At 36.9% G+C, this 19,839-nt stretch overlaps 1 protein-coding gene across 1 annotated transcript in view; it reads right to left on the bottom strand.

Annotated features, from left to right (window-relative positions):
* The window catches only part of ZFR2 (zinc finger RNA binding protein 2), a 96,945-nt gene that overhangs the window by 44,956 nt on the left and 32,150 nt on the right, over nt 1-19,839 (bottom strand). Inside the window, exons 8-13 of the mRNA XM_043990646.1 lie at nt 18,367-18,527; nt 15,484-15,603; nt 9,239-9,384; nt 7,101-7,239; nt 5,864-6,051; nt 4,514-4,685 (exon numbers count right to left, since the gene is read on the bottom strand). Of these exons, the coding sequence (XP_043846581.1) occupies nt 4,514-4,685; nt 5,864-6,051; nt 7,101-7,239; nt 9,239-9,384; nt 15,484-15,603; nt 18,367-18,527 (926 nt within the window). The remainder of the gene's footprint in view (nt 1-4,513; nt 4,686-5,863; nt 6,052-7,100; nt 7,240-9,238; nt 9,385-15,483; nt 15,604-18,366; nt 18,528-19,839) is intronic.

The following is a 19,839-nucleotide window of genomic DNA, read 5'->3' on the forward strand; positions in this document are numbered from 1 at the left end:
AATCAACAAGCTATGAGAACTGATCAGATGTGGTTAAGGGGAGATGACTAGGTTATGCATCTACTTACTGAAAATATGGTGCTGTCCTTAAATAGGGAAGTAAAGAAAAGGGGTGGGGGGCAGCTAGGTGGTGCAGTGGATAGAGCACCGGCCCTAGATTCAGGAGGACCTGAGTTCAAATCCGGCCTCAGACACTTAACACTTACTAGCTGTGTGACTCTGGGCAAGTCACTTAACCCCAATTGCCTCACCAAAAAAACAAACAAAAAAAAAAGAAAAGGGGTAGGTTTAGGGGAAGAGATAATAAGTTCAGTTATAGATATAGTTTATTGATTTTGTTAGTCTTGGAAAAAGCTTAGTCTTATTTATATAACTCCTAGGGTCTTTTTATTTTTAATATTTCTATTTCTGCCTTAGTTTTAAGATTTCTTCTTTTGCTTTCGGATTTGTTAATTTATTTTCTAAGGTATTTTTTTAATTGAAATGATTCATCAATATCCCTTTTTTTTATTTTGTAATATATGCTTTCAGAAACAGAATTCTCTATAGTGCTCTAGTTGCATTAAATTTTTTTGGTGTATTATCTCATCATCATTCGTGGCAACAGTTATTTATTATTTCTATGATTTGTCCTTTTGACTAACTTATCATTCAAGATATCTTTACTTAGTTTTAATTTATATCTGTATCATCTTCTTATATTCTCAGTATCAATACCAACTTTATTAAATTATAAGTCAATGCTATGTTTATTATTTCTACCATTATTTATTTATTTATAACTTTGAATTTTACCCTGACTCATGATTTGTTTTTATAAAGTTATTATGATATTGATGATATGCATATTCTTTAACATGATCATAGATGTTCAAATATAATTTTCCAGTGCTATTAAAGTCTATTTTTAATTTTTTAGATTTGTGTAGTTCTGAAAGTAGATTTAAGGTGGATATACAGATTTCATAGTCATTTTCACTGAGATGATTAAATTAATGGAAACTGATGAGAGTATACAGAAAGAACAAGAAGGGTTACAGGACAGAATTTTAGGGAACACTCAAGAGTTAGGAGTGTAATAAGCAGAATTAAAGTCTCCTACAAATAATGTCACTGTCTTTTTTCAATTCAATTGTTTTCCCTTTATACATTTAGCTGCTCTGCCAAACACGTGTTTCATTGTCATGTGACATGAGCAAGGCAATTAACTGACATCCTTGGTAGTAGATGCTTAATAAATCCTCACAATGTCAAGAGAAGTCATAAAGGCCCCTAGGGCAAGAGTGACTCTCTGTTGTGACTTTACGAGTAGTCATAGAGAGAATGGGTTGTGATCTTCATCAATGGAGAGAATACACATAAATTCTTTGAAGGCAGGGATAGATTTTAATTTTTTTCTTTTATCTTGGTTTTTTTTTTGGTGGGGTTATCCTCAGTGCTTAGCATAATGCCTGGAACTTAATAAATATCAATGAATTAGTAATTAGGAACTTAATAAATACTAATTAATTGATTGATTAAATTGTCTGATGCAAAATAACTTTTGTTCTAGCCCCTTATTTTCATTCTATATGTATATTTATCTCTGGATTTCACTTTAGGTATCTTGATTTCAACTGAAACTGCTTTCAACAAAGTTACCAATCTCTAAATTTTGTCATTTTCCATCCTTCTTTGCCTCTCTACAGCATTTAACTCTGTTGACTACCTTCCCCTCCCGAATACTCTCCTCTGTGTTTTCATGACACTTTTCTCTCTTTGTTCACCTCCTACCTATCTGATCACTTCTTCTCACTATCCTTTGCTGCTTCATCATCTATCTCATGCCCCTAACTCTGAGTGTTCCCTAAGGTTATGTCCTGGACCCCTTCCTATTCTCTATACTCTCTCTCATAAACTTCCATGAATTTAATCATCTCAGTTGAAATGACTGAAATCTGTATATCCAGTTCTAGTCTCTTTCCTAAGCTCCAGCAGTACATCTCCAATAACCTATTGGATATGTATGTTTCATAGGAATCTGAAACTCTACATGTCAAAAAATTAACTCATTATCTTTCCTCCAAACCCTTAACATCTTTCCTTTTTCTGTTAAGGGCACCATTATTCTAGTTACCTAGGTTCACAACCTCAGAATTATCCTTCAGTCATCATTCTCTCTCACCCTACGTGTCCAATTAATTTCAAATATAATAATTTCTACCTCTACAATATCTTAACACATCTGTTCTCTATTCATATGGTCACTACTCTACTTTAGGCTCTCATTACCTCTTAGCAAGTCTACAGCAATAATTTCCTAATTGGTCTCAAGTCTCTCTCCTCTCCAATCCATTCTCCACATAGCCACTAAAGTTGATTTTCCTGCAGGACTGACCATGTCACTCCCTTACTCCAGAAGCTCCAATGGCTCCTTATGATTTTAAGAATAAATAAAAGTTCCTTTGTCTGGCCTTTAAAATATTTCACAACCTGTTCTCAAACTACCTTTCCAATTGTATAATATATTACCCTTCTCACACATTCTCTGATCTAGCCAAACTACTTTTTTTTTGTTCCTCACACATGACACTCTATCTCCTACTTCTATGCCTTTGCAATAGGTCTTCCCCATATCTGGAATTCACACCCTCTACTCCACTGCCTCTCAAGAAATCTTTTATTTCTTTCAAAACTCTGCTTAAGTAACACTTTTTATATGAAAACTTTACAAATTTTGCAGCTGTTAGTGCCCTTCCAAGCTAAAAATTTACCTTGAATTTATTTTAGACAGACTTGTTTAGGTACCTGTTGTTTCCCTGTTAGAAGATGAGCTTCTTTTTTTGTGGGGCAATGAGGGTTAAGTGACTTGCCCAAGGTCACACTGAATTATGCAACTCTTTTATGAAGTGTTCATTTACACTGGTCTTTTCCTTATGCCTTTCCCGGCAAGGTTATTCTGATATCTTCTATCCCATTCACAGACTAAAGCACTCAAATGTTTTTTCTTTATTCTATGTCCCACTCATAAGGTGATGATTTTGAAAGACAGAGCCTGTGTCCAGATTATCTGTTATTAAGATTGCAGATCTCATCTACTCCTCTCTTACTCATGTTTTGTTTTTTGTAAGTATCTCCTTCAGAGGGGCCTCAATCTCATAGACATTAATCCATGAAGGAGGCAGTATGGCGTAGAATAGATAGAGAGGGACCCAAATCTATACTGTGCCATTACATTTACTTCTTGCTCTTATTAAGGTCAGTACATTCTACCTCTTGACTTGTGTTCCCTGAAATGCTTACTTTCTGTGTTGGATTTCCAAGGAGATCAATCTCATGGGACAGTATGCTGACCCTGAAATCTTGAAGGCTATTCCAATAGGTCATTATTTCTGGAAGGCCCTGAAAGTTGTAAAGGCTTCAAGGGAAGATGTTAATGGTTACCACTACTCTATTTTTCACCATTTGTTGAAACTCTTTCCATTCTTCAAGGCCAAACTCAGTTGTCATCTCTCAATGAAGTCTTCCTGATACCTCTAAGCTGAAAACAATCCTCAAATTTTCTTAGAGCACCATTACTTAATCTTTCCTTTGCCTCTATCACATTCTCCCTTCTATCACTGTGTAATATTTTTTCCTATTTTTATATCCCTAGTGGATAGCATAGTATTTGACTCATGCTATAGGTTTAATAAATATTTGTTTATAAGTAGGTGTCTGTTGATTAGGGAATTATTAAATAAACTGGTACATAAATGCAGTAGAATATTACTGTACCATAAGAAATGATGAATATGAAGAATATAGGGAGGCATGAGAAGATTTACATGAACCAATGCAATGTGAAGTAAGCAGAACCAGAAAAATAATATACACAATGACTAGAACACTGTAAACAAAAGTACAACAAAATTAAAACTGAATCCTGCAAAATTATAATGACCAAGTTTGGCCCCTGTAAGGAATATGGTGGTAAAAAGTGTTACTGACATCATAACTGCCTCAACTCTGTATTGCATATGGGTATAAGTATTCTCCACAGGGGGGAATATAATATGCTGTATATATCAAGTTTAAATTTGCAGCAGTTCAACAGCTAAAGAAGTAAAAGTATCCAGAGACAACCAGAATTCAGATTTCCTGATGGCATCTTAATACTCAAAGAAGACAAGATTTTAAGTACTTTAAATGAACATTTTTTTTCCTTCTGTTACTATATACACCATCTGTAATATATATTTTCTGCAGAGGTCTTCCCTCTGTAGACATTGTCAAAGCGTAAGTCCATGAGGGACTGCCCCCTGGACAAAATTTTCCCTTTCTCCCTTTCTTATATTGTTATTAGTATATTGTTTGTTAGCATAGGTTATGATATTCTGTTATTTTTTATTGCTTCATCAAGGAAACACCCCATGTTTCTTAATGAAGCAAAGGGTTAGGGATATATTGGGAAATTATGGTGATGTAACAAAATATATCTATAAACATTTTTAGAATGTTTCTACAAGGGAAATAGATGAAAAAAAGACCTTACCAAAAGTTGCTTGGGTAGCTGCTCAGTGATTTTTTGGAGGAGAGACTGTGTGGGCTTCTCAGCTGACAGAAGGATGAGGTGCACATTCCTATCTCCTCTGAGGAGAAGGCCCTTTGCTAGGATCCCAACTCGCATCACACCTTTCAATATTCTTGATGAAGAATCTATTTTGCTGTTAAGGAGATAATTACAGGAGAGGATGTAAAAAGCAATACTGAGATTCTGAAAAGCAATCACAAGAAAATTTAAAATGCTCTTCTTGATGGCAAGGCATGATATTAGCATTTAGTTAACAAAAGCTGGGAATTGTCCACTGCTATTTCCTGTTAATTGCTTCCCCAACTACACTCATAAGTTCAAGAAAGGAATCATATTAGATAAGCTTTTATAGGCTTGAAATCATTTTACAGAATTGAGTATGTGTCTACATGTAGTAAACATGCAATAAATACTTGCTGAGTAATTGAATCCTAATTGAAAGAAATTTAAAATGGAAGCAGAATTGGAAAAAGAAAACAAGTTTAGGAATGCCAAAAATATAATTCCCCTAAGACTAGTGGAAGAAAATTAATGCTGATGGAAAAGAGTAGTGGAAGGTAGTATAGGATGATGGAGCCCTAGACTTGAAGTCAGAAGACCTGTGTCCAGATTCCATCTCTGACACTTACAGTTGTGCAATGTATCACATAACTTATATGTGTTTCAGTTTCTTCATCTATAAATTGTAGGATTAGACTAAATCATATTTAAAGTTTGTCAATATGGTCTCTAAGGACTCTTCTAATTCATAAGCTATGCATCATATTTCTGTCCATCTCTATACACAGAAGTGTTTATCCCTTCTTGAAGAACTTATAATTTAACTCTTAGTTAATGTGATGCTCAAAAATATTGGTTTAGTCTTGCTTCTGATTGGGCAGACCTTTATAATGAAGAGTTTTGTTGTTTGACTATTCTGGAGTTTTAATGTATGGCACAAATCTGTTTGGAGATTCTAATCACTAGTGGGTTGGCCACAGGAACTCATAAATACCACTCCTATAGCTCTGTGTTGGTGGAGGAACCAACTACACTGTGGAAAGAATGGATTTTAAAATACTAAAGTGAATAAACTCCTTTCTGTAATAACCACTACTAATCAAAAGAAATTATGGGTATCAAGTGTGTGTAGTAGTGAGGGAAAACATTGGATTGAGAGTCAGGAAATCGAGGACTCTAGTCAATTCATTTACTCTTTCTAGACTTGTTCTCTCATTTATAACATGAGAGGGAAGAGGGATGGACTAGATGATCTGACATTCTTCCTATGTTCTAAAGGCTCAGTTCTAACATTCCATGATTTCAAATTACCCTTTTCCACCACCCTCTTCATCTTGTTCTGACTTTTCTTCAGCCAGGATATCTGAGACCAGCTTGAGGGCTCGTTCTGAATGAGAAACCACTTTCTGGATGGCCTGTAGCTCTGCTTCAGTGGGATAAATAGTGGAGTGCTTGGACATGATATGCCGATCATCAGATGTATTAGGACGCCTTGAACCCTGTCAGGGGTAGAAGGACATACATTTAAACAAATATTTAGGGAAGATGAGAGGAGACAAGGAGAGAAAAAGGACAAAATTACAGAGTTCTCATGGCTACTTCGAAACTATCAAACCAAAAATGGCACTGCAAATGGCATTAAAAGAAAGTTAAAGGGGCAGCTAGGTGGCGCAGTGGATAAAGCACTGGCCCTGGATTCAGGAGTACCTGAGTTCAAATCCGACCTCAGACACTTAACACTTACTAGCTGTGTGACCCTGGGCAAGTCACTTAACCCCAATTGCCTTACTGAAAAAAACAAAACAAAAACAAAAAGAAAGTTAAAGACAGCCTAGCCAAAACCAAACTGGAGTAATTTTAGTAAATTTCATTTCAGGTGCTTTAAAAAGAGAGAGGAAGACAGAAGTTTGCTGGGTTAAAATACATTAGCATTAATAGATGAGTTTCTAGCTTACAAAGAGTAGAAAAGAAGAAAAAAACTCCACAATTTTGATTAACTAATTTTATACCTTTGTCTTTCCAGACATTCCCAGTGCATTGCTGATGACTGCAGGAAGCACAGATCTGATTTCTAGTTGGTTCCCCATTGGCAATACTCTTACATTTCCCATCTAGAGATTTTAAAATCAAATGGGTTGGCCTCTTCCTTTCAGCAAGGCTCACCATGATGGCTCATATCTAAGACTCCCATTCCACACCAGGGGCCCAACCTGCACAGACCAATTAGTCTAAGGTCTGGCAAGAATCATATTCCCAAGAACAAAGATAGATGACTAAGATTTTCCAAGAAAGGTAATGATACTGAAGAAGTCCATGGGATAATCCAACTAAGTGGAAATATATAACCGTGTCAGAAACACAACATCCACTAAGTCAGATAAAGCCTATCTGCAGCCACATCCTACTTACTACAAAAAAAAAAGACAACACGGAAGCCGTCTCAGAGAAAAATCAAAGAACTTCATTTCTTAAATTTATAACAAAAGTCCGACATCTTAATATATAGCAGGTAAAAGTCATGCAAACTTTAGGTAATCTGAAGACTCACCAAAAGTGAGGAAACAGGTACCCCTGGTCTGCCCATGAGGGGAGGTGGATTCCAATTAGTCACTATTCGGCGCTGATGTTCTTCCCAATACAACTGTTCTTTTCGTATTCGCCTCCGATACATTTCTTCTTCGTAACGTCTATAGAATAAAGGATATTATGAGACCAGAGACCATACTAGCCAACACTATGAATTCCCAGGCTTTATGAATCAGAACTAGATGATGTTAAATGCTACCCTAAGAACAAGGAAACAAATCAGAGGCATGTGTATATTTGTTCCTGGATTTGAGCATAGTGGCTATCTTGTAATTTATTACTACTAGATCTTTCTTAAATGGGATCCTGCCCATCCTGCCCTAAGTTCAAAAGTCACCTCCTACATAAAAGGTTTGTCAGATCCCTTTAGCCCTAGTTAGAAATTATTTACTTCCCTCGTAGAATTTTAAGGAAAATTCTGTAAACCTTAAAGTGCTAAAGAAATGTTATTATTAGTAGTACTTTTATTATCTTTCTTTCCTTGAATCGTTTATGGCAGTCTGGATATCACATGTCCTTTTATCATATTCTATTCTGGATTACATTTATTGTATGGTTGTAACCTACTTTGGTTTGTTTTGCAGCATTCTCCTCCGTGTTCTCTTACAATATAGCAAGCTCTATTTGAACATAAAATATGGGTTTAGTAAATGTTTTGTTTTTTTTTAAATTAGATGCCCATTGATTGGGAATGGTTAAGAAACCATATATGAATGTGAAGAATATTACTGTATCATTAGAAACAATGAATTAGAAGAAAACAGGGAAGAATGAGATTTACATGACCCAATGTAAAGTGAAGTAAGCAGAACCAGAAAAACAACACACATGACTACAACAATGCCCATTATTACGATGTAAATGTATTACAACATAAATACAAAAGACAACAACAACAAAATTGAAATTGAAAACTACATAATAACCAAGCTTGGTCCCAAAGAAGTCATTTGTTTTCTGTTTGGACAGAGATCATATTTTAATTAAATGTATCCATCTCCCCAGTTTCTCCAATAGTGCCTATAATAGTCAGCTAATAAACTGATGTTGAATCAAAGACTGAATGCATTTGGTCACATTCTACAGTGAAGAAAAGGCACTGATTTAGAAAACAGGACACTTGGTTTTGAATTCAACTCTGTCATTTACTACTTTGGGAACTTGAGCAAAACACTACCTTTTTGATCCTTAGTTTCCTCATCTACAACATCGGAATAATCATACTACCTACTTCACAAGGTTTCTGTGAGGCTCATTTGAGAAAATTCATGTATGTAAAGTATTTTGTAACCATAAAGTGTTATGTAAATAAATGGCAACCACTGTTATTACTGGAGCAAAAATCATAGATTGTGCAGCTGGAAGAAACCTCAAAGTTCAATTTAATCCAAATCTTTCCTTTAAAGATGAGGAAATCATGGGATTTACTGATTTGCCCATGGTCAAATAGCTAATAAGTAACAGAGACAAGACTCAAATCTATATCTCCTGAAACCATCCCAGTATTCTTCCTACTATTCCACATTACCTCTCATTATTATCATTTGATTGATCAAAAGTACATCAAAAATTGACAAAAGCATAGAGAAACTATGTAAGTGGAAAGAAAGAGTGCTGAACCTGGGAGTCACAGGCCCCGAGTTCAAATCTCAGCTCTGTTCCTTACTGCTTGTGCAACCTTCAGCAAGTCATTATTTCTCTGAGTCTATTTCCTCATCTGTAAAATGAAAAGGTTGGACTAGATGAGCTCCAAGTTTCCTTCCTTTGAAAGAAATGAGAACAATATTTCTAGAACTCAAATGAAATTCTCTTATAATCAAATCAACACTGATTTAACTATGCCAACTACACGAAATTATTTAAAATTTAGAAAATCTTCAACCATTCAAAATGTTCATCAAATAAGCAATCCAAACATAAAAAAGAAATTTTTGTTTTACTGCTGTTCTCTAAATAAAGACACTGCAAGTGATCAACATTCCTCTTTTCAAAGGAAAGAAACAGTTAAATAGTTACTTAAGTATAACATGAGTAGGTAATTTTGGAAAATAAACACCTCTGAAAAGTCCATACTTTTGAAAATTTCTTCCCCATTTCTACCTAATTTCTATATGACGAAGTTGTTGTTCCTGTCTCCATCGTTTCAACATATCTTTCTGTTTCTGTTTCTTCATTTTCTCCTCATGGTGTTTCCGAGCTCGATTGCTGGGCTTAATCTCAACTGGGAGATCAGGATTCACTTTTTTCTGCAAAAGGAAAGAAATATTTAGTTAAAAACAAAAACTCATGTGGAAAAAACTTCATTCATGGCATAATCTACTTATTTTCTTTTTTTCCTTTTCTTTTTACAGGGCAATAAGGGTTAAGTGACTTGCCCAGGGTCACACAGCTAGTAAGTGTCAAGTGGCTGAGGTTGGATTTGAATTCAGGTCCTCCTGACTCCAGGGCCGGTGCTTTATCCACTGCACCACCTAGCTACCTCTGCTTCTTTTCTTTTCTTTTTTTTGGTGAGGCAATTGGGGTTAAGTAACTTGCCCAGGGTCACACAGCTAGTAAGTGTTATGCGTCTGAGGCCGGATTTGAACTCAGGTCCTCCTGAATCCAAGGCCAGTGCTTTATCCACTGTGCCACCTAGCTGCCCCTCTGCTTATTTTCTTGATGAGGAAACTAAGATCCAATTCTGAAGAGAAAAAGAGAAAGGATTCTGAAGAGGATTAAAAAAAGGATGTTGTCTAAAGATACCAATATACATGCTTTGGGGATTCACTAATCAACTTAATTTTTTAAAGATACATAAAGAAAATGCAAGTGGGGGCAGCTAGGTGGCACAGTGGATAGAGCACCGGCCCTGGAGTCAGGAGGACCTGAGTTCAAATCCAGCCTCAGACACATAACACGCACCAGCTGTGTGACCCTGGGCAAGTCACTTAACCCCAATTGCCTCACTTAAAAAAAAATAATGAAGGACAAGGGGTAGCTAGATGGCACAATCAATAAAAGCACCGGCCCTGGAGTCAGGAGGACCTGAGTTCAAATCTGGCCTCAGACACTTAACAATTACTAGCTGTGGTTCTCTGGGCAAGTCACTTAACCCCAATTGCCTCACCAAAAAAAAAAAAAAAAAAAGAAAGAAAGAAAATGCAAGCAATGTCAGCTAACAGAGAATAAATGAATATAAAAGTATGACATAGTCCTCTAAGAACTGTATCAAGAATATTATAACTCAGTACCATTAACAATTATAAATCTCAACTGAATTTGAATTAAGCCAAGATTGTCCTGAAAGAAATCAGAATGTGGTCCGTTGTGTCCTGTAATTATCCTATCAGGATAATTATGGTAAACCAGAATCTAACATAAAAGACATTTGTTATTTGGCATTAAGAAATTTATTAGCTGTATGGCCCTAAGAAAGTTCTATTTACCACAGTTTGCTGTCCTGTAAGAGGATCAGTGTTGTTGGGAAAATCACATGATTGTAAAGTGCTTACCACAGGACGAACATTATATGAATGTTAACTGTTTTTATTATTACTTTAATTAGATGCAATTACTTATGGGCAGCTAGGTGGCACAGTGGATAGAGCACCGGCCCTGGAGTCAGGAGTACCTGAGTTCAAATCTGGCCTCAGACACTTAACACTTACTAGCTGTGTGACCCTGGGCAAGTCACTTAACCCCAATTGCCTCACTAAAAATAAAAATTTTTAAAAATTAAAAATAGATGCAATTACTTAATACTTGATAACTTTACATGGGTTTTTAGATGAGAATTTGGATGATATGAATGGTTTTCTGTGTAAGGTAAATTGGAAGCATATTCAACCAATTTAAGGTCACCTGATTGGTAATTAATTGGTTTTGTTTCGAGTTTTAAATATGTAATATTGTTTACAGTATTGTTATGTTTCTAAATTTTCTTATAGTATATAATTTGGTAAATAATTCTATCAGCTATGTTTAGAAAAAATTATTTCTCTTATGATTTAGATGTCATTAAATTAAGAATTATACCATTGAAAAAAAGAGAGAGGGAATTAATCGGCTAGGAAGCTAGTAGGTCATTTTATCAGCCCTGCTGAACATGATTTGGCAATGTCCTGAAATACTGTAATTTAAGAACTTGGAAGTTTTGTCTATATTTAAGGGAAGTTCATCTGAAATTATCTGACTATTATGTATAAAAATTATAAGATTATTTAAATTATTTGGAGTCATTATTTTAAGTTGTGGCATGTAAAACTATATGTGTGGCTGCCTTATTTCTGTCCCAAGTTTGGGGAAAATTAGCTGGAGTTCCTAATATAGTTGTTACTTATAAATTAGAAGCTTTAGCACCAGTTTTGGGGCATTACGCATTTATTAAAATATATTAAATGTTAGTAAAGAGCGCACATGTCTCTGAAAGTTAAAAAAAGACCTATCTATGGGGCAGCTAGGTGGCGCAGTAGATAAAGCAACGGCCCTGGATTCAGGAAGACCTGAGTTCAAATCTGGTCTCAGACACTTGACACTTACTAGTTGTGTGACCCTGGGCAAGTCACTTAACCCCTGTTGCCCCCCCCCCAAAAAAAGACCTATCTAGTCTAGAGGAGAGAATAGAGCTCAACCTGGCCTGCTTTTTCCTCCAAGTCCTCTGCCACCAAGAGCACCTGAGAGTCTAACTCCTAGTAACTGAAGCTTTTTCTGGGTCTGGAGGAGAGGCAGTCCTTACTCCATTTCCATCTCCATGCCTTTACACTCCCTTCTTACTTCTGCTTAAAAATTCCTCTCACTCTTTAAGATTGTGATGAGTAAAATCTAATGTGGGTGTCCTTACCTGACCACCCCCCAGTGTGGGGGAAGAACTAGCTAAGGTTTACTTATAAATTCAGCAACAGTTTAGGCTTTTCAGCATTTATTAAAGTATATTAGAAGTCGATAAAGAGAGCACATGTCTCTGAAAGAATGGAAAAACCCTAACCCAGATCTATGCAGGAGAGAGAGAGAGAAAACCTGATTCCCATTAGCAGCTCACGCTTCCCAAGTAAGTGACAGGGTCCCAGCCAGTTCCCCTGGAAGCCCTCTGTGGAACAGGAAGTGGGGTAGTTCCCACACACAGCTCTAAGCTAATTGGCTGGTAGCATTCAAGTCCATTGATTGACATGACTTACAGGCAGTCCATGAACTTCCGGAACGCCAGAATGACCTAAGATATCTCAGAAAGGTCACCTCATGCTTTCTCGGTTCTCACAAGATGTAGTTCAAACATCATCTTCTGCATGAAGTCTTTCCTGATCCCCCAATTGCTAGTGACTTCTCTCCCAAACAACTTTCATTTATATTTAACTACTGTGTGTGCATGTACATGCAAGTAAGTGTATTTATTAACTTTATATTTATGTTGTATATATATATTTTATACATACATATTGTTTTCCCCATTAGAATATAAGCTCAAAAAAAAGAATATAAGCTCAACACAAGTAAAGACTGTTTCATTCTTTGCACCTGAGTCCTCAGTGTATAGCACAGTGCCAATACATAGTAAGAGAATAACTCATACTCATATATTTGATCAGTTGCCTATATGTTCTAGATATATCAGATAATTTGGATATCATCAGAGAAACTTGTTGCAAATATTTCCCCTAATTTCCCTTCTAATTTTCACTGCACTGCTTTAGTACAAAAACTTTTAAATTTTATATCATCAACATTTTCCATTTTATCATCTGTGATCCTCTCTAGCATTTATTTAATCAAGAACTTTTCCCCTCTAAATAGCTGTGAAAGCTATTTCCTTCCTTGCTGGTCTAATTTTTTTTGGGGGGGGTGGTGTGAGGCAATTGGGGTTAAGTGACTTGCCCAGGGTCACACAACTAGTAAATGTCAAGTGTCTGAGGCCAGATTTGAACTCAGGTCCTCCTGAATCCAAGGCCAGTGCTTTATCCACTGCACCACCTAGCTGCCCCCTAATGTGTTTTTAATGTTATCTTTTCTACCTAAGTCATGGATGCATTTGGACTTTATTGTGGTACATGGTTTGTGATGTTGGTTTAACCTAATTTCTACCAGATTGCCTTTGTCTTCCTAGTAGTTTTTATCAAATAGTGAGTCATTACCTCTTTAGTTGGGATCTTTGGATTTATCAAACACTGTACTACTAGGCTTACTTGCCTCTGGATCTTAGGTACCTAATCTGTTCCATTGATTAACTTTTCTATTTTGTTTAAAAAACAGTACCAGGGGCAGCTAGGTGGCACAGTGGATGGAGCACTGGCCCTGGAGTCAGGAGTACCTGAGTTCAGATCCGGCCTCAGACACTTAACACTTACTGGCTGTGTGACCCTGGGCAAGTCACTTAACCCCAATTGCCTCACTAAAAACAAAAAAACAAAAAAACCCAGTGCCAAATAGTTTCAACGACTGGTGCTTTAAAATAATGTTTGAGAGCAAATATTTCTAAGCATCCTTCCTTTTTTCATTATTTCCCATGAAATTATTAACATAGTGTTCTTCTACATGAATTGTTATTTTTTCCTAGCTCTATAAAAGTAACCTTTTGATAGTTTTATTGGAATGTCGCTGATTCAAGAAATAACTTAAGTAGTATAACTGCCTTGACCCAAACAGGAGCAATACGTTTCCCTAATTATTTAAGTTTTTCCTTATCTTTACACAGAATGTTTAATAAATGAATTCATATTATTTTTGCATGTCTTAGTAGATGGATCTTTTAAGTTTTCATTAACATTTTCTGTTTCTTAAATCCCATAGTTATCTCAACTATCCTTCCCCCTTCCCTTCTCTGAAAGCCGTCCTATATGATAAACATAAGAGAAGAAAAGTCAGTACAACTGATCAAAATATTAAAAAGGTCCAAAAATATGTGCAATGTTTAACACCTACGGACCTCCCACCTCCAAGCATGGGTGGTAGCCATACTCATCTCTCTTCATTTGAGTCATGCTTGATCTTCATAATTTTGTTATATTTACTTTTGATTTTTTGATGTGTAGTTGTTCTTTCCCTTTACTTTGTTGGGTTACTGGATATAATCTTTTCTTGGCTCTATATAAGTTCATATAGATCTTTCTATGCTTCCCTGTTTTTATCATACACGTCATTTCTTATAATACAGTAACATTTCATTATATTTATGTGCCACGATTTGTTTAGCCATTCTCCAATTGATAAGCATCTATTTCTGCTATTACAAAAAGTGCTGCTATAAATATTTTGGTGTGTATGGGGACTTGAGCTGCTAACACTTGAGTTGCGCAACACTATTTGAGCTGTTAGCTGTGTTTCTAACAAAGTTAAGTGACTTGTGAAGGGTCACACAGCCATTATGTGGGTCAAAAACAGGACTTGAACTCAAGTAATCCTGGCTCCGAAGCACTCAGGTGGCCTGGTTGGCGCTGTAGATAGAGCACTGAGTCTAGATACAGGAGGATATGAGTTCAAATTTGGCTTCATTTATTAGCTGTGTGACCTTGGGAAAATCAGCTTTTTTTTTTAAATGAGGCAATTGGGGTTAAGTGACTTGCCCAGGGTCACACAGCTAGTAAGTGTTAAGTGTCTGAGGCCGGATTTGAACTCAGGTACTCCTGACTCCAAGGCTCTATCCACTGCGCCATCTAGCTGCCCCCGGGAAAATCATTTAACCTTTCTCAGCCTCAGTTTCCTCATCTACAGGGATCTATACCAACCTCCCAGGGTTGTTATAAATATCAAATGAGATAACACTTGTAAAGCATTTTGTAAACCTTAAAGTTTATGTAAATGTTAGTTATTATTATAATTATCACAAGTTATAAAAACAACAATAATTATATACCTTCCACTGGTGTATTCACAAATATCCACACCTTCTTAATCTTGTGCAATTCTTGCCAATAATAATAAATATTTACATCATACAAGTAATTTTCTTCACAACCTTGTGAAGCAGGTAATCTAAGCCCTATTATCCTCATTTTATAGATGAAAAGTCTGGTGTTTTAGTTAACTGACTTGCTAATCACACAATATTTGTCCAAGCTGGGACACAACCAACTGGGGCTGGAAGGTCGGAGGTGGGGGGTCCTGACTCCAGTTCTAATGGCTTTCCTACCATGTCACCCTGCCCTTCTTTACTCTGCCCATGTGTATGCGATATGAACAGAATGGGAGAAGGATTTTTTAGGGACATCTTTTAGGGACTTTTTTTAATAAGCCATCCAAATTATACAAAGCTTTAGCACTAATAGACTAAATGAACAAAAGCATTTTCATTCTCCTAATCTATTGAAATGTTCACCTCCATCTAAGAGAGCTCATTCTGAGGGAGTAGAACTGTTAAGGAGCAGCTAGTATCTCACCTTGTATTGTAGTCGGTGCCGACGCCCCTTCAGGTGCATATCCTTGGCATTAGGATCATTGAAACTGCACTCACACAGCTTACAGTGAAACCGAATCATTTTTCCTTCATCATTGTGCACCTGAGGCACCAAACAAAGTTTAATGATTACATGCAACTTGAAAAATTAATCTAAAAACCTCTAAATTGCTTAAATTTCAGACATTTTGTGCCTACTTTTTTAACACTGACCACAAACACCAACTATTATGTTTTACAATACCATTTTAGAAGCCTCATTCACTGTTTAAAAAAAATAAATATATGACATAATAAATATGATGTATGTCATCAAAGTAGGCTCTTAGAGCTCCTCTAATTCTTATAATGTAAGAACATATCCATCTCCAGAAAGAACTCAGGGTGGCAAGTCCCCCAAAATGGTGGTTATCTCATATGTGACCAAGTTTAGTAACAAGCTTAAGAGATTTAGCACTTTGTTTCACAACCCTCAAAAGTATTTGTCTAGTGTTATATGTTTTAATTACCTCTTTTCCCCTACCTGACCATAACCTCCATGATGGAAATGGCCATGTTTCTTCTAAACTTTGTCTCTTCCCCCTGACTAGCATAATGCTTTGCTTTATATAATCACATCAAAGAGAAATTGAAATCTAACTGCCAACCAAGTATTGACTTCAATCTTCACCAAGTTAGGACCTACTTGTTAAATTAGCTTTGCTTTTGACAGGGCCTGTGATTTCATCAGCATAAAGAGTACCCACTGAAGAATTTCCGCTATCAATGCATATTGGCTTCTGTTGGGTAAAGCACAGTCTTTGAGAATTGCCTCAGAGCACTGTGAAGTTAAATAACTAGTCCAGGGTCATAACGTCAGTATATGACAGATAGAACTTGAACCCAGACCTTCTTAACTCCAAGGCCACCACCTAATGCTGTCCCTCTACCTATTCAATAGATACTTTAAAAACATTTGTACATTGAATATTGAATAAAAGTTGGGGGTTTCCTTCTCCTTGTTTAGTATCTGATCTAGGAATTTATTTGGACAGTTTTCAAAGGAACTACTACCACTTCAGCAGTCTAACTATCCAAGTACAGGGGGGCAAAATAAAGAGGGGTACCGTAACCTGGTGGAAAAAACCACTTAACTTAGAATTTGAAGAGCTAAAGTCTACTGCTCAGTCTTTTTCAGGCCCATGCCAACCACATTTTCATTCCCCTTTTTGAGCTGGGCCTAACCATATTACATAATATAAGTTTTGGCCTTTGACTTTATTGTGTCATGTTATTCTCTGATTTTTTCAAGTGTGGAAATTATATATCCCTATAAAAACTCAAGCTCCTCAAGGAAAGGGACCATCCTGCAGCTTCTTAATTTTGCAGGACCTAGCATATAATAGGTACTAAGTCAATAAAAATATAGAGACATATATACATATGGGTTGAAAGAAAATGACCAAAATTAAAACAAGTAGAATTTTAGGAATTCAAATTTATGATTATGGGAACTTTTAAAAATAATATTCTCATATTGCCCATACTAAATACATAGGGGAAACTCTTACCAATAAGGGTTGTGTAAGAACTGATTGTGATTTGTGGGACCCCATCTTTGGCTAAAATTGGAAAGCCTCAGGCACGCCCTGGTTCCCTCTGCCCAGCGGGAGTATACACGGAAAACCCAAGCCCCAGCTCCCTCTGCCAAGCGGGGAATGCAAGGAAACCCTGTGCCCCAGCCAGCCTTGGGTGCCGCCCTTAGGGTGCCAGTGAATTGGCTTGGGGTGTGTGGGTGGTCAGCCCAGGTTTCCTGTGAGAGAAGGGTTTTTTTATTCTGGGGGGTAGAGAAGAGAGAGGGTGGAGACGAGAAGAAGAGAGAGAGAAAGAGAACAGTTCACGGCAGCAGGCGAGAAAGTTAAATGCAGACGCACGGGGGATAGAGAGAGTTAAATGCAAACTGAGCTGAGTCCAGTGGGCAAGTTTATAGGTCGTATTTCCTGCTTGTCTTTGTCTTTATTTCTAAATTTGTTCTCATCAATAAACTCTGGGATTTGGGTTTTGGGTTTTTTGTTGGTTTTGGGGGGGTTTTTTGCTTTTTTGAAAAGAGGCTTTTTAATCTCGTTTCTTATCAGTCTGGGAGAAACAATTGGCGAGGGGACAGTGTGGAAGAGAGGAGGCTTGGGACCTAGAGGTCCCCCGTTGTTTTCTGAGTCCCAATATTGCAGCTAGCCTCCCCATTAACTCTTTCCATTTTAATTTGGCCCTTATAGATTGGTGGCCCATATGGAGCTTAATGAACCTGGGGGATCTTTTTAAAACCCTCCTCACAGTTGTCTATTCCTAGTATAGCTTAAAGAAAGGTCTTGCAATTTCCAGTCTAGGAGACTTTAAAAATTAAGATAAGACCATATCCTAACCTGTTCTGGATAGGTACTCATGGTGTTTCCCCCAGCAAATTACTTAACCTCTCTCAGCCTCAGTTTCTTCATCTACAAGGGTTATGAGGATCAAAGGAGATTATACTTGTAAAGCAAGGTCCATTCTATCCTGCAGATAGAGAGCAAAGAGGTGATGCTAACCTGCAGGAGAATACTCAGTGGCCTTCCCTGCCCAACCCATGGTCTCCCTGCTGTAAATTTTTAGTAATCCACTCCCATTTTCTAAGATTTAAAAACATTTCTTCTAAGTGATATCCTATATTTTTTCCATAAAGACTTGCTAGTAAAGTTAATGACAGGTTAATATTAAAACTTCTCATGAAAACAGTCTTCCTAGTTTTAAAAAATGTGTATCTTTTTTATATTTCTTGGTTATGATCATTCCAAGTCTCATGTTAAATGGTAGATATTGTGTTGATTCAGATAATAACACAGTTAAATATTACCTCTTCCACATAGTCATGTCCTACTGGCTGCACATCAAACGAGCCCCCAGAAGCATCCCCAGAATTCTCATGTGTGGACTGTTCACTTAGCAGCTCTGATTTTGACTGGACCACTGTCCCCTCTTCAAGTCTGTTGCCAGGGGCCTGTGGCTTGTTAGTCCCTGAATGGAAAAAATTGAATTACTTATAACCTGTTCCAGGTCTAAAACTAAAGGTCATCTATATCCTAAATCCATCACAGCATTAATTTTCCTTGCAATATCAAACAACTACCTCCCAGATGGGCAGTCATAACTTTTCCAGCTCTCTAAGCTAAGATTCTGAATTATGTCCAAGGAAATGCCAATCCCATTGTTTTCTAAGCAATCAGTCTTCACAGAGAGGTACAATAAGTTTAGTTATAACAAATCAGGAACTTAAAATCAAAAGTTGGGGCAGCTAGGTGGCACAGTAGATAGAGCACTGGCCCTGAGTCAGGAGTACCTGAGTTCAAATCCGGCCTCAGACACTTAACACTTACTAGCTGTGTGACCCTGGGCAAGTCGCTTAACCCCAATTGCCTCACTAAAAAACAAAACAAAAAAATCAAAAGTTATTCATTAATCAAAGTGAAGTTCTTTAATAATTATTGTATTTACCCCATAACTATAAAGTATATGGGATTTTGCTTTAGGAGAAGCACATATAAAGAGTATGATATTATTAAAAATCACTTAAAACTTTTACAGTTATCCCTTCCACATTGTGACTTTTCCCATTGCAGTTTCAATATATTGTAGGTCAGCATAAGAAATTAAAAGGGAATATTTGGGGAGTTCCGTAAAAGCCACAGATGATGCCAGCAGGCAACACAAAAAAAGTTTAGAAACTCAGAAATGCATAAAATATATGTATGGTATTGTATGATATCAACATATTTTATCTTTTAATACCATAATAATTCAGAATTCTTGTCTTGTACAAGGGGGGTGCAAAAAATTTTACACGTATTTTCCACATCCTGGGGGCACTGTGCCCCTAACCCCCACACATCCCCTTGTGGAAGGAATAACTGTACTACATGCTTGCTCAATAAATATTTATTGATATATGTATTAGAGGGGAAAGTCTTATACAGTTTGGCCAGTTTCTTTCCTCTGGATCTAAAATTATACTTCCTATGTGTTTCCTAGGCCTAAGAGGAATGGGATACAGACAGCCAAGTCAAGAAATGTATAGTTGTAGAAATGCCTTAGTCCATCACTTCCCCCTGCAAAACCCTAGAGGGTTCACTCTAAAAGCCAATATGAAGAAGGTTTTCCTCAGTAACAGGGACACTGGGCACACAACTGTGATGGTAACCATACCACTCTCTGGGACCTAGGAGATGGAGGGCACTGCACTCTCCTACAGTTAAAGGGGAGAAATGAATCCACTAACAGATTCTTCCAAAAACTCCTTGAAGCAAACTAGTAGAACCACTTAGCTCCTGGT

This window comes from Dromiciops gliroides, chromosome 1, assembly GCF_019393635.1.
Source record: "Dromiciops gliroides isolate mDroGli1 chromosome 1, mDroGli1.pri, whole genome shotgun sequence".
Taxonomy (NCBI): Eukaryota; Metazoa; Chordata; class Mammalia; order Microbiotheria; family Microbiotheriidae; genus Dromiciops; species Dromiciops gliroides.